At 36.7% G+C, this 14,000-nt stretch overlaps 1 protein-coding gene and 1 pseudogene across 1 annotated transcript; one reads left to right on the top strand and one right to left on the bottom strand.

Annotated features, from left to right (window-relative positions):
* Positions 1 to 1,172: 1,172 nt before the first annotated feature.
* Positions 1,173 to 11,590, bottom strand: LOC116292589 (calnexin). The gene is given in 20 exon segments (XM_031699929.2): positions 1,173 to 3,119; positions 3,282 to 3,316; positions 3,426 to 3,464; positions 3,724 to 3,762; positions 3,858 to 3,920; positions 5,000 to 5,122; positions 5,241 to 5,286; positions 5,468 to 5,571; positions 6,335 to 6,409; positions 6,510 to 6,622; positions 7,050 to 7,161; positions 7,612 to 7,968; positions 8,341 to 8,409; positions 8,965 to 8,973; positions 8,975 to 9,047; positions 9,382 to 9,458; positions 9,869 to 9,933; positions 10,368 to 10,426; positions 11,034 to 11,158; positions 11,237 to 11,590. Coding segments are annotated over 20 exon segments (1,779 nt in total). The 5' UTR covers positions 11,396 to 11,590; the 3' UTR covers positions 1,173 to 3,082.
* A 217-nt stretch (positions 11,591 to 11,807) lies between these two features.
* Positions 11,808 to 13,908, top strand: LOC116292603 (beta-galactosidase pseudogene; annotated as a pseudogene).
* Positions 13,909 to 14,000: the final 92 nt, after the last annotated feature.

The following is a 14,000-nucleotide window of genomic DNA, read 5'->3' as shown; positions in this document are numbered from 1 at the left end:
TAATTTAGTCTGAATAATTATTATGTATTTAGAGTAAAATTTTAACAAATTGGTGGATTCTGTCAGTGCAGTGGATTCAATATTATTATTTTTTAGTCTGGATCTTGGTTTCATTTTCGTTGTTAGAGTTAGAAGGGGCACTATCACCTGATGGCAGCCATGACAGCATGCAGGAACAATAGACCTCCTTGGCTAGGTGAAATGTTTTTCCATTTCAAACTTGTCATTCCCTGGAGAATAATTTCTTCATTTAGCGGATACACACAAGAAGGCACTAATTATGGATGCAAATAATATGAAGAATCTTATTCTCAAGAGAATGACACATGATCTGAAATAAACCACTACACCGAAGCCTAGGTCTATTGAATCTAATCTAATTTGCATGAGAATTAAGTTCCCTCCCAGGGGACTGAAGACTCTATAATAGTAATTCTGCCTCATGTCATCATGTGATGGTGTAAGTGTCACACACTTATGGGGAGTAAAGACTGCTGGGTGACCACACTAAGCATGTCTGCTTTGGAAGTTAGGGAATTCACCATTTTTCATACATTGGTTCACTGCAAGCGCTCAAGCAAGGTGCCAAGGTACTATCAAAGGATTATTCAAATTTGAACCTTGTAACCTCAACTGAATGCTTTGTGTTTGACCAGTAAACCAATGTATGGAAAATGGTGAATTGCTATATTTAATTTTCAGGGGTAGACCCTGGGGGTCCAAGGGGTGACCTGTGCTGCACGGGACACCTCCCAAATGTAGTAATTACTCTTACACTTTATTAAAATGATGCATTTCCATCATTTGGGACATCCCCCTAACAACTTCCTGGCTCTACCCCTGATGAAGGGTAAACAACAATTGGCTACCTGCTGTAGTGCTTCCCAACTGTCTCCCTGACTTTATGACAAAAGGGAAGGGAAGCAATAAGCCTGAAGCGAGATGATGTTTTACCCCCGTCTCTGGACCATAATCCTTTTTACACTGCTTTTGTTCTTTAATTATGACTATTGTTCCTGCATTCTCTAAGGAATCAAAAATTTTAATATGAAAAAAATTTTAAAAATATTATGGTATAGAGTTGGGGGTAAAACGTCATCTCGCCTCAGGCTTATTAAGAAGTTTTTGAACAACGATAATAAGTTGATAAAACTGGAAAATTATGCTTGTCGTTACTATTTTGAGACCTTTATTGATTTTTTGTTCTTAGTCCAAAAATCCAACGACAGTTTCAGATGGAATTACAAAATGTGGTGAAAATACAAAATTGAAGAACCATGCAGCTAAGTCAGCTATTATTGACTTAAACAACTAAAGAAAGACCTTGGGTGACACATAAAAAACACAATTTTACGATTTAACCCACGAAATACAATTACTAAGATATTTAGAGTAGCTTGTAGAACCCTTTTTTTAAAGCACCTACATGGGTTAAATGGGATCTATTTGTGTGAACGGAGATAAATTAGTTCAAGTATGTTAAAATTTGTGCCCAAGGTCCAAATGCCCAGTTACAAAGAGCTTGTAAAAACCGAACATATATATTTTATAGTTCTAATGACAGAGGAAGCTTTGAAACATATTTTTTTTGAAGTAATGAAATTTAGAGTGGTCAGAAAATTCAGCCAGGAACAAAGGTGTTGATTACAATTTGATTACGATGACCAGTTGTTCAGAGAAACAGGTTTCAATGTCTCGACATCTTGCAAGAGTGCAAACAATAAACCCACGAAAAGGTTCTATTATAAAGTAAGTTGTAATAAATAGACTACTTTGATGATACAGCAACCATCTTGGATTGAGAGACATCATGGGGCTTACTCGGGACAAATATAGAGCTAATGTGAAAATTGATGGCATATTTTTCTTCATAACACCTGTCATTATTACAGCAAAGACCATGCATTGATCCCCTTTTCCCATAAAAAAGACAAACACATTAAAGTTTACATAATATTATCTGCCAACTTTGTTTCGTTTTGCCCTCTGGATGCCCGCCCAAAATGACTTACAATCCAAGATGGCTGTTGTATCACTGAAGTAGCCCATTGTCCTAAACAATAGAAAATGAACTTTTGTGGCTTTATAGACCTCCTCGGCTCTGACATAATGCTTTCCTATTTCAGACAATGTGTCATTCCCTAGAGTATCATTTCTTTGTTTAAGGTTTGCACTCGGTTGCACATGAGAAGACACATGAATATGGATACAACTCAAGCAAAGAATATTATTCTCAAGGGAATGACACGTGGTCTGAAATGGGACAACATTATGCCAAGCCGAGGAGGTCTATTGTTTACTCCTTAGGCTAATATATCTGCTGTCTGCAAATACTTAATGAGCAAGAGGAAACATCTTTTTCTGAATAAAATAAATAGTCATTTCTTGGCTACATGTCGTTGAACCATTATGAGAGAAACAGGGCTTATACTCTAGTGTGTGCATGTTAACCAGCATAGAAAGACATATAACAGAAGTACATCCAACAATAATCACAGGCATCCCAGCCATGTTTTAGACAAATTTGATAGGAAATATAGGCTGTGCAAGTTCTAAATATAGGAAAATATAGGATTTTTTCCCAAAAATATATGCACTTTATATGAGCTAAAATAGCTTTTCAGTGGCGTAACCGCCAATGATTTGCAGAACCAAAAAAAAAAGGAGCACCATTTTATTACCAAATATGCTAAACAGTGTAAAATATAAATGTATCACGAATCAGCAGTCGTCCTATTTATAGGAAATACAGGAGGTTTTCTTTAAATATAGGCTCTTTATAGGATCCTATACAAATTATAGGAAATATAGGATATATAGGAGGTCTGGGATACCTGGAATCAGTACAAACAGTCAGCTAAATGCCCAGTGCAAAATTAACCACATTGACACATGAAGACTTAAAAGACAACAAGCAAACACATCATAATTTCCACTATGCACTTCAAGCCTAAAATTCAAAAATTGCCAGTATTAACTGGATATAAGAAGGCAGCTAAAAAGAATTGCTGGCCTTAGGAGAGAAAAATTGCACAGCAGAGGCTCCTTTGGAGATATTGTGATGACTGTTTGGCAACACCCATTAGTTTTCCTTTCTGGCTTTTCGGCGGGTAACTCTCCTTGAATGATAAAAACAAATAAAATGTCAATAATCTATAACAATAAAGATCATCAACAAAGCCCCCTCCCCTCACCCCCTTAAATCAGTATGGAACTTGTGCCCGGCTACAGATAGATATTTCATAACTATTAAAATTTTTGTAAAGCCTTCATTTTTATACCTTTCAGGCTCTTCTTCCTCAGCATTCTCCTCCTCCTACGTGCCAGGAAAGAAATAGAAACTCATGTCAACAATGTTTAAATAATTACGATCATAAACTATGATTAAAATTCATCAAAAAACTGATTTCAAATCAAGAATATACCTTCTCTTCCTTCTCATCAACCTCCATTTTCTCTTCCTCCTGGAAGTAAGTAAAAACATTTTCTTTTTCATTTTATATCATTACAACTCTTAAATTTATTGTGTTTTTGTCACTCGGTAAAGATCTATGTATGTTAAGTGTATGCTACATTGAGTGTATAAGCAGATTAAAAAATCTGCCTCAGTTGGGTTCTCACATACATGTATTATAAGTATCATATATAATATATAATATAATATAATATATACTAATATAAGTATTATAATGATGATATGAATTTCAATTTCATTGTCATTACTTCTTCTTCTTCTCCTACTGGCTCTTCTCTTTCCTCACTCTGTAAATTATACCATAAAAATAAGATATTAATCAGATGTTTGACCTATTTATACGGCATGGTGCAATTAGGTGAATCATCGTATTTAACATTACCTTCGTTTCTTCTTCCGCAACATCTTCAGTTGGTTCATCAGTCTTCTTCTTTGCTGCATCACTCTATGAACAATTACCTCAATGTTATGTGTTATTAACAAATAAAAGTTAGTAGTTACTAAGAAAATGCTTCCTGTCTATGCTAAATGAAACCTGATCCAATACACGAAAAAAAAAAAACGGATTCCCAAATTGGGGATTTGAAGGGAATTTCCTTGAATTCCCAACGAATTCCCATCCAATTCCCAGAGAGAACGAAATTGGGAACGTGGCACTGATTCCCAATGTTATTTTGTTGGGAATTTTGTCTTTCTATTGGGTATTAGAAGGAAATTCCTAATAATAAATCCCAATGTTGGTGTTCGAATTGGGAATTCAAGGAAATTCCCAACAATTCCCAATTTGGGAATCCGTTTTTTTTCCCTGTGATACATGAAAACTAACGAGCTGAAAATTGTTTGTTTGCAGTCAGGATTGTTTTCTCTCTGAATTCAAATTAAAAATTGGCAGATGTTACGGCTAAGTTATTTTGCCTCTTTAGAGTCAGCTTAGATTTCATTAGTTAGCTCTCTAAACATTGGCAAGAAATGCTTCGATCAAGTTAGAAAAATGATATTTTGCTCATATTTAGAAAGCTAGCTAAACAAACCAAATACATCATTCATTTAAAAGTCAGTACACTCGTAAGACAATCCGAGAGCAAAGTTCAAACTTTGTTCAAAAGTTTAGATGATACGATTTTCGCCTACAACTATCGTATACAACATGCTCTCGTCTGTCGTAGGCGAGTTGTAGGCTTGATTTACACGCTACGACTCGAGTTGTAGGATGGCGCGAGCGTGTTGTATACAAAGTTATAGGCGAAAATCGTACCGTCTAAACCGGCCTTAACACAATGCAACACCATTTTGACTACGTGATTGCTAGCACTGGAAAGATCAATTGCTACATGCATGTAAGATTATGAGTTACAAAAGCCACCATATCATATTCAAGCAAATCCATAAAAACCAGCATTTAATCACAAAATACAACTTCCTGTCTAGACTTTACTTCCTCGTGGAATTAATCTTCATGTCAATCAATCTGTCGGCCACCAAGCTGCAAGAATGGCATACCCCTACCCTTGAGTTTCCACTAACCTTTCCTCCAGGGAAGCAGAATGCGGCAATGAGAACAAATGGAAGAATGATGACAATAACAAAGAGCACCCATAACCATGGTCGTTCATTAGTTGCTTCAAGCAGTCCACCAAGTACTCCACCCTAAATAATAAGCCGAACTTAATTCAGGGTATTTCAACAAAGTGTCTCAAAATAAGACCAAATTTCGGCCAACGGGATTCATTCTGGAGCATTTTTTATTTTAAAATGGATGACGTACCTCATCACTGCCTCCATAAGTTTCTTTAACATTCTTTTTCACCCAGCTAAGTATAACAAAAATGTTTTAGCAATATATAAAAAGAAAAAATTTGTTGTATAATGATAACTTGTTTACTCATAGAAAAATATCTAGGGTCTTATTGATTATAGTACGTCATAAAGAAACACTATTAATCAGTACCATTTTCTACACTTCACTGTTTTTATTGGTGAGCTAAAATGTACCTTTCCTTGGCCCATTTATCTGCAACAGCTTTATTGTTGGTGATAATTATGTTGTCAAATAAGATTTCAGGTGTCATTGACCACAGCTCTAAACCAATTCCAACCTGAATCAAGGAAGAAAGAAAAGCATAATTCATATATTTGTGAGACGTGTTGTAATTTGAAAGTTGGTGGCAAAGCTCATTTGATGATGATACATAATGATGATGCATGATGATGATGCATGATGATGATGATACATGATGATGATGCATGATGATGATGATACATGATGATGAACATGATAATGATACATGATAATGATACATGATGATGATACATGATGATACATGATGATACATGATAATGATAATGATACATGATGATGATACATGATGATGATACATAATGATACATAATGATGATGCATGATGATGGTACATGATGATACATGATGATGCATGATGATACATTGGTGATGATACATAATGATGATGCATGATGATGATGATACATGATGATGATACATGATGATACATGATGATACATGATGATGATACATGATGATACATGATGATGATACATGATGATGATACATGATGATGATACATTGGTGATGATACATTGATGATGATACATGATGATGATACATGATGATGATACATAATAATGATACATGATGATGATACATGATGATGATACATGAAGTTGATAAATGACGATAATACATGATAATGATACAGTGATGGTGATGATAAATGATATGATATGATAAATGATAATGACAATGGAATTAGATGGTAATAATACATGATGATGATAGTGATGAGAATGATGATAGTAATGGTGATTGTAAACACCAACTACTAAATATTCAATACTACTTACAATGCTAGTCATCTTAAAAGGCTCCTTATCTTCAAAGTAATGTGGGTTTGGGATCATTCTTGGCTTCCAGATACCCTAGGATTTTAGTGAATGGCATTATTAGAAATAATGAAAAGTCATCAAGTTCATGCATCATAAATAACAATAACAATATAACAACAAACAGCAGTAGTACCTTGTACTCTGGATTAGTTATTAATGGCGCCGACCACTTTCCTTTGAAGTTTGGATTGTCTATTTGGGGTGGCTTCCATTCTCCACATCCAACCTTCTCACATTTAGGATTTGCTAGAAATGAAAAAAAATAAGACATAGAATTAATACAAACCATAAGCTTATGACAATTAAATATTAAGGTATATGATACATACTGTCATATCCATCCAAAACGTCAGTTTTTTCATCTTTTTACGTGTAAAATATACCCTTTTATTATTACTGTATCCATATGTAGTCTATCATTTGCTATAGCATAGTAAATAGTATATAGGAAATTCATATAGCCTATCATTAACGGTTTATGAAAATTAAGGTAATTGTGTACTTCATGACCAGCATTATACATGATGTTCGACTACTGTTGGTTGATAGTCTGCTGACTGTTGACCAACACTTGACCATCACTCCACCAAATTTATGGTGAATGGCGACCATCTATGGCAGTTGTTGGTACAGTACTAAGGAATGATGGCTTGAATGATAGATCAATACTTACCAATCTGAGGTGCCTCCCATTCACCATCTTCATCATCATCCCAGTCATCTGGCTTGACTCCATTTGGGTCAGGAATGTATTCTGGTTCTTCATCAAGCCATCCTTCAGGTTTCTATAATACAAATAAAACAAAACTTTAATACTTCAAGTACAACACTGTGAATTGTAATGCATAAAAGAGCACTGATTTTGGAAAACCATGCCTCAATATTATATACACATACTTGCACTGTAATAAATTCCGATTGGTCAGTTCCTTCATCCCAGCACATATACTGCTATTTTCACAATTAATGTGCGAACTCACAAGCCCTGAGCTGCACACTGCAATTTGATTTTTTGCTACTGTCGATTAAAACTAATCAGTCCATACCTTTCATTTTTTGACTGGCAGCAGCAAAAAAAAAAAAACAAATCTCAGTATGCAGCTCGAAGCTACAAAGTTTGCATGTTTATGAAAATAGCAGAAGTGTTAACGAGCAGTTTGTTATCCATGATAGTTAATGAAGAATTCCACAGCATTAAAACTCCCTTAAGGTTGCTTCTATAAAATGTTCTATACCTTTGCATCAGGGTCAGCAATCTTTGGTGGAGCATCCTCATCCCAATCGTCAGGCTTCTCTGCATCAGGGTCTGGAATCTTCTCTCTTTCATCCCAATCCTCTGGTTTCTTGTCATCTGGGTCTTCAATCTCTTTCGGGGGGTTGACAGCAGGGGTCATATCTTCAAGCAGGCTACCTTTACTAACACTCTCCTGGTCTACAAACACCTCAAAAGTGTTATCAGGTCTGACGACCAGGGTAAAGAGATGCGTCTTTTTGCCATCAAAAACACCTTGAAAATTCCCACTGGGTTTCTTTGCATGTTTCTCTTCAAAACTTCCATTGACAGGATTTTTGTGCCGGAAAATGAAATGCAGCTGGAATAAAAAAAGTTAAAAATTACTGTAGATCAAAAGTTTGACATGTTTAAGTAGGTAAGAGCACACCAATAGTACATCTGGGGTGCCAATTGACTATGTTCTGTGTATGACCTGCATATACCACACACACATGCACAAAACAATGCCCTGTAATATATATTCTGTTATCCAAATTCAAATGCATCAAGCTGATATTTGACTGATTTTTGTCAAAATTGGTATGTAAACGTTTTTTTTGTGTCAATAGAAATTAGAGATCAAAAATAATTAAAGCCAAAATTTTTTTGTGACATCACACTTGATTACTCTATTGACTTGAAAGTGTCCTATCTATTTACTGTATCTCTATAGACACACGCTATTCCCTACCTTTCGGTCTTCACCACACTTGTCAGGCCCAAACATGATGGTATAAGGACTCTTGTCCGTAAAAGTCTCCTGTATTTGGGAAAAGAAAAAAGCAGACAAGTAGATCATTGACACGTGGCTTAAAATAACAGCCAGACATCAGACAATGTCCAGCCCCATGACAGAGTTTGACATTGAGAAATTGACTTAAATAGTATAAAAAATAGGATTCTACGGACCAGGAAAGGTTCTCTTCCCTAGCATCCCTTCCCCTAGTTATTTTATGCCATGAAAGATTTAAAGGGCAACACTTATCAATAGGGATTTAAGAAAGGAATACAATTATCAATATGTGATGTACATAATGCACTTGTACTTTCACTACCTGTAATCCGGAACTACCCCTCCCCCTCCACTGTTGAGGATGCCAATTTTCCCTACCACTCACCCAAGATTATCAAAATGACTGCCGGTATTCCATAAATGTTTAATTCTATTATTCACCCAGTTCTATATTTTTAACTTCTGTCACTTTTTCCTCTGACACCCTCAGTTTATCATTAACCAAGATTCTTTGAAACTGTTATATGCAAAAATATAATGCAATACAGTACTCCATTAATTAAATAAAAAGTCGAATCTTACAGGAGAAAAGTCCTTGTCCATCGGCAAGAAGCTTGACATATGCACCACCACATTCCATGGACTGTTGGAACTTGACTTCATATCTGAACAACAATATTGATCAAAAAAACAATCTTGAGATGAGTCACTCATAGTTGACTAAAAGCCATGTTTTCTAACTCCACAAATCACTTTAACAACAAGATATATACATATGTGTAGAAAAATATGAACAGAAATCAAAAATAACTATAAAATAACTGTTTTAAATCTCACGTTCTGATTGGTTAGGAACTTGTGGTTTATGAGAGCACACAGCAGGGGCATGCTATGCGTCATGCTTCTCCTAACACTTCTCTCGTATTCTGCCAAACCCTGTGTGCTTTATAACTGCACATAGCACACGCTCACATTTTCTATTTCTTCAATAGCACTTACTGGACAATGAATGGCTTGTCCTTGAAATCAAACTTTTTGTCAAGTTTGGCAGAGATAGCATGGTGTCTTGCTCTTGACTACAAGAAAATATTTAAATTGTGAGGCTTTAGTCAAATAGTACTTCACGTTTGGCATAAATATGTAATACCAAATGAAATAGTCTACAGCACTATATCTACTTATCCAGAGGCGTGGCCAGGGGGGCTAAGGAGGCCTGCTCCCCTTATTCTCACACTGTAGGAACCAAAACAAAAAACATGTATTGCCCCACCCCAAGGCAAAATCCTGGCTATGCCCCTTTGATCCTTTTGCAGTTTGATGTAATTTTGAACATTTTATTCCAGAGAGCCTCTACTGTGCTAGAATTCTAATATCTTGAACGTGGTATATCCAGCTCAACACATTAATGCTTGACAAGAAGTTAGGTAATTACAAGTGAAACATTGGAATAAAAAAAATCAAGGATGCAAGGTTACCCTCGACGAACCTTAAGAACAAGACCAATGTCTTCCTTAAATAACTTGGTTAAAGGTTCTTCAAATGACCAAACACCTAGAGTGCAATATGATAAATATGATGAGAATTAATGATGATGATGATGCAGGTCTTGAAATAAGAGCTGGTCAATAGAAAATATCCAGTCAAAACTTTGCCTTGCATGTCAATTTAACCAGTAAGGTTGAGCCAGAAAAAAGGTATGATGCAGCTAAAACTATTTGCTCTGTCATCATGACTGACCACTATCTCATTGATCATGCAACACATGACCACAAAGATTGAAAATTTTATTCTATAGAAATTTCATATTGTCACTTTTCTGGGAAAAACTGGGGCACGGGTCCACCTGTCCCTTGTGAAAACTATGCATATGGCCCTGCACTACTCTTTGAAGTACAAAATATAATAAAATAACTGTTGCCACTGTTATTATATATAGTACATGAAAAGGAATATTCCATTTTATAGAGATTTTACGAGACACATACCGTCATACTTGGCAATGTTTTCATCAACACCATCTTTCTTAGCTTGGGATTGAATCCATCTAAGATAATCACAATTAAAGTTAATTTAAAATACAACTTGAGATTAGACAATAATGCAAATAAAGGCACTTATAATGTTGTGCATATTCAATGATAATTCTGAGTCTCACTTTACTAACGCGGACCTCCTACCCCCCCCCCCCTCCCCCCCAACCTATATAATGTTGGCTTTTGAGGGGAGAAATTTTTCAAAACAAAAACAAAAACAGGTTATTTAAATGGGAATACAATTCTCTATACTATATGAAGAGTTCCAGTACCTCATAATGCACAACAAGACAAGTTTGGAAAGTTTAAAACAGGTGTTTTCCTACACATATACACCTTATGTCTTTAATATTTAACAGCTGCGAGTAAAAAAGTCTGAGCAAAAACGAACACCAAAGGCAGCATCAACAAGTTAAAATATTTTTTCCGATATAAATCATTCATTCCTTGATAGTATACAAGTCAATAACCAAAGCGTAAAGGTGAATTGAAGGTTTAAGGCTTATAATTTATGCTCAAGATACCCAACTGATGAGGATGTGGCAAAGAACGGGATTGCTTAAGTACTTCCTGAACAGTTTTTTTGAAGCATTTCTTTACATTATACGCGTAACTTGCCTTGCTTTATAAACAGCTGGGTCTGCAAAGGGTTCAGCAAGGAAAACAGAGTCTTGGTGCTCCACAGAGATGACGGGTGGCGTGTAGTTTTCAATTTCAGTCGGTTTCTTTGCAGCCGGCTTCTCCTGTCAAAAGAATATGGACTTGCATTTCTTTGATCGACGCTACGCATAAGATCATGTATTGGAATCTAAGATTCGTACCTTCTCTTCTGATGCTTCTGGTTCTGGTTCAACTTCAACATCTGGTTCATCTAGGTCAGCTACAGCGTCTTCTTCCTCTTTGTCAGCGAAGCCGACAGGAATCCATGCAGTCAAACACAGAACAGCCAAGTACAATAACACAATGCGATAAACTTGCATATTTAGGCTAATTTCCGAGAGTACAACCTAAACGACAAGATGCCTATGGTTTAGGACGGTCCTGGAGGAACAGAGGGAGAGATCCTTGGAAAATATGGGAGGAAGATTAGAAAGTTATAACTAGAAATTCAAATTAAACGCGTGGAAGCAATTGAATGGTTAGAAGCACAGAACACATGGCCGACCTTACGCAAGAAGAATGGGTACCTACTATCAGGACCAATCACTAACCTCGTTATATCTACAAATTTCCATCTTTCAAAATTTTAGTCTTACTTTGACCAATTAGAGGACCTGAAAGAAATAAAAATGCTGATTATATAATCAACCAATGAAAAGATTTGTCATATCGTATTTATTGTTTGAGTATTGACCAATGAGAGAGTATGTAAGAACGTACAGCTTCGTGTGACTCTCATGTGACATAACAGTCTTTGAAGGGAAAATGGCTCGTAAAGTTGTTGTGCTTTCTCTCTTTGTTTTAGCTTTTTTCTCCGTTTCTGAATTATGCCAGGCTAGGTCTTTCAACATTGACTACACCAACAACCGTTTTGTCAAAGATGGCCAGCCATTTCGGTATATTTCGGGTGGTATGCACTACTTTCGTGTGCCACAGTATTACTGGAAGGATCGTCTTGTCAAGCTGAAGGCGACAGGTTTGAACGCTGTTCAAACTTACGTTCCTTGGAACTTACACGAGCCTGTTCAAGGAAAGTATAATTTTGAGGGAAATGCAGACCTTTTGGCTTTCCTCAATCTAGCTAACAGCCTAGATTTACCCGTCATTTTGAGAGCTGGGCCTTATATTTGTGCGGAGTGGGACTTTGGAGGGCTTCCAGCATGGCTTTTAAAAAACACTTCTATCTCTGTGAGGAATGTAAATGATGCAATTTATATGTCAGCAGTCGAATCGTGGATGGGAGTCTTACTACCTAAGATAAAGCCCTTCCTGTACAATAACGGCGGCCCTATAATTATGGTACAAGTTGAGAATGAATATGGCAATTATATTTACTGTGATCACAACTACATATCAAGGCTTGAACAGATATTTCGCAGTCACCTTAGCAACGATGTAATTCTATTCACAACTGATGCAGCAATCCCTTCCATTGTTCATTGTGGAACACTCCCTTCTCTGTTCACTACTATCGACTTTGGACCAGAAACTGATCCGGCAATGGCATTTAAAGTTCTGCGAAAATACCAAAGCAATGGTCCCTTAGTGAATTCTGAGTATTACACTGGGTGGCTTGACTTCTGGGGTGAAGAGCACCAGACCAAGAACACGACACTTGTTGCCGAGTACCTGGACAAAATTCTAGCATTGAATGCTTCAGTAAACTTATACATGTTTGAAGGAGGCACTAATTTTGGGTTCTGGAACAGTGGCAATATGGATAGCACCCAGTTTAAAGCCGTACCAACAAGTTATGACTATAACGCACCATTGTCAGAAGCTGGCGACCCTACCCCAAAGGTGTTTGCATTGAAAGAGGTTATTTCAAAACATGAGAAGATACCTGATATACCAATGCCTCCAGCAACACCAAAATACCCTTATGGTAAAGTTGAAATGAAAGAACATGGCTTATTGCTTGATTTCCTTCCACAGTTGACTCCTCTTGGCCCAGTCAAGTCTAGTACTCCACTTACAATGGAGCAGCTTGGCCAGAACAGTGGGTTTGTTCTTTATCGCAGTCAGATTCCTGCTGCTTTCCTTCAGTCTTCACGGATGATAGAGATTAAAGACCTTGTTCGTGATAGAGCTATTGTCTATGTAGGGCACATTCGGCAGGCAACATTGAACAGAACAACTGGACAGTCACAAGCCATGCTGACTATAGGGGAATTCCTACAGCTTGACATTCTAGTTGAAAACATGGGCCATGTTTGTTTTGGATCCCACATGGTTGATCCTAAGGGCATTCTTGGAAATGTTACCATTGATAACGTTTTGATCACAAATTGGGAAATGTATCCACTTGCCCTGGACAATGTGGTTCATAATACAAGTATAAGCACTGAAATGAAACCAGGCAATGCACTAAAAATGGATAATGGGTTTGCACCTACATTCTATACTGCTGAAATTCCAGCAGTCCCTTTTGGCGACATGGGGTTTGATACATTCCTTCGCCTCGATTGGTGGACTAAAGGAGTGGTGTTCGTTAATGGTGTCAATGTGGGAAGATACTGGCCTGTTGCTGGACCCCAACAGACCTTGTACATCCCAGGAAGTGTTCTTTCTCCAAACCAGAAAACCAGTAAACTGGTAATCCTAGAGCTTGATGATGCCCCCTGCGACTACCCAGAAACATGTTTTGTGGAGTTCGTAACAAAGCATGTTGTTAACGGCACAACTACTCCAGTGTTTGGCAAGACCAGGAAATCCCTCAAAGATCTTCATTAGCATTACTTGAATTCTCTACCAATAAGTCAAGGATGAATGATTATCCACTGTCAAAGCTCTGCATTTATTAAGATGAAAATTAAAGGTGTTATAAATTTCAGTTATTGACAATGAAGGGAGTTTTCTAAAAATCTTAAAAATATGAATTTATATTTATCAATAACAAATATTATGATTGCGTAAACAAAACAA

The sequence above is a fragment of the Actinia tenebrosa genome, unplaced genomic scaffold (assembly GCF_029948245.1).
Source record: "Actinia tenebrosa isolate PJP-AT-01 unplaced genomic scaffold, QUT_ActTen_1.0 PGA_scaffold6__47_contigs__length_16458017, whole genome shotgun sequence".
In the NCBI taxonomy this organism is placed as follows: Eukaryota; Metazoa; Cnidaria; class Anthozoa; order Actiniaria; family Actiniidae; genus Actinia; species Actinia tenebrosa.
Note: the sequence above shows the minus strand (reverse complement) of the source record. Positions and strands in the feature narration are given on the sequence as shown.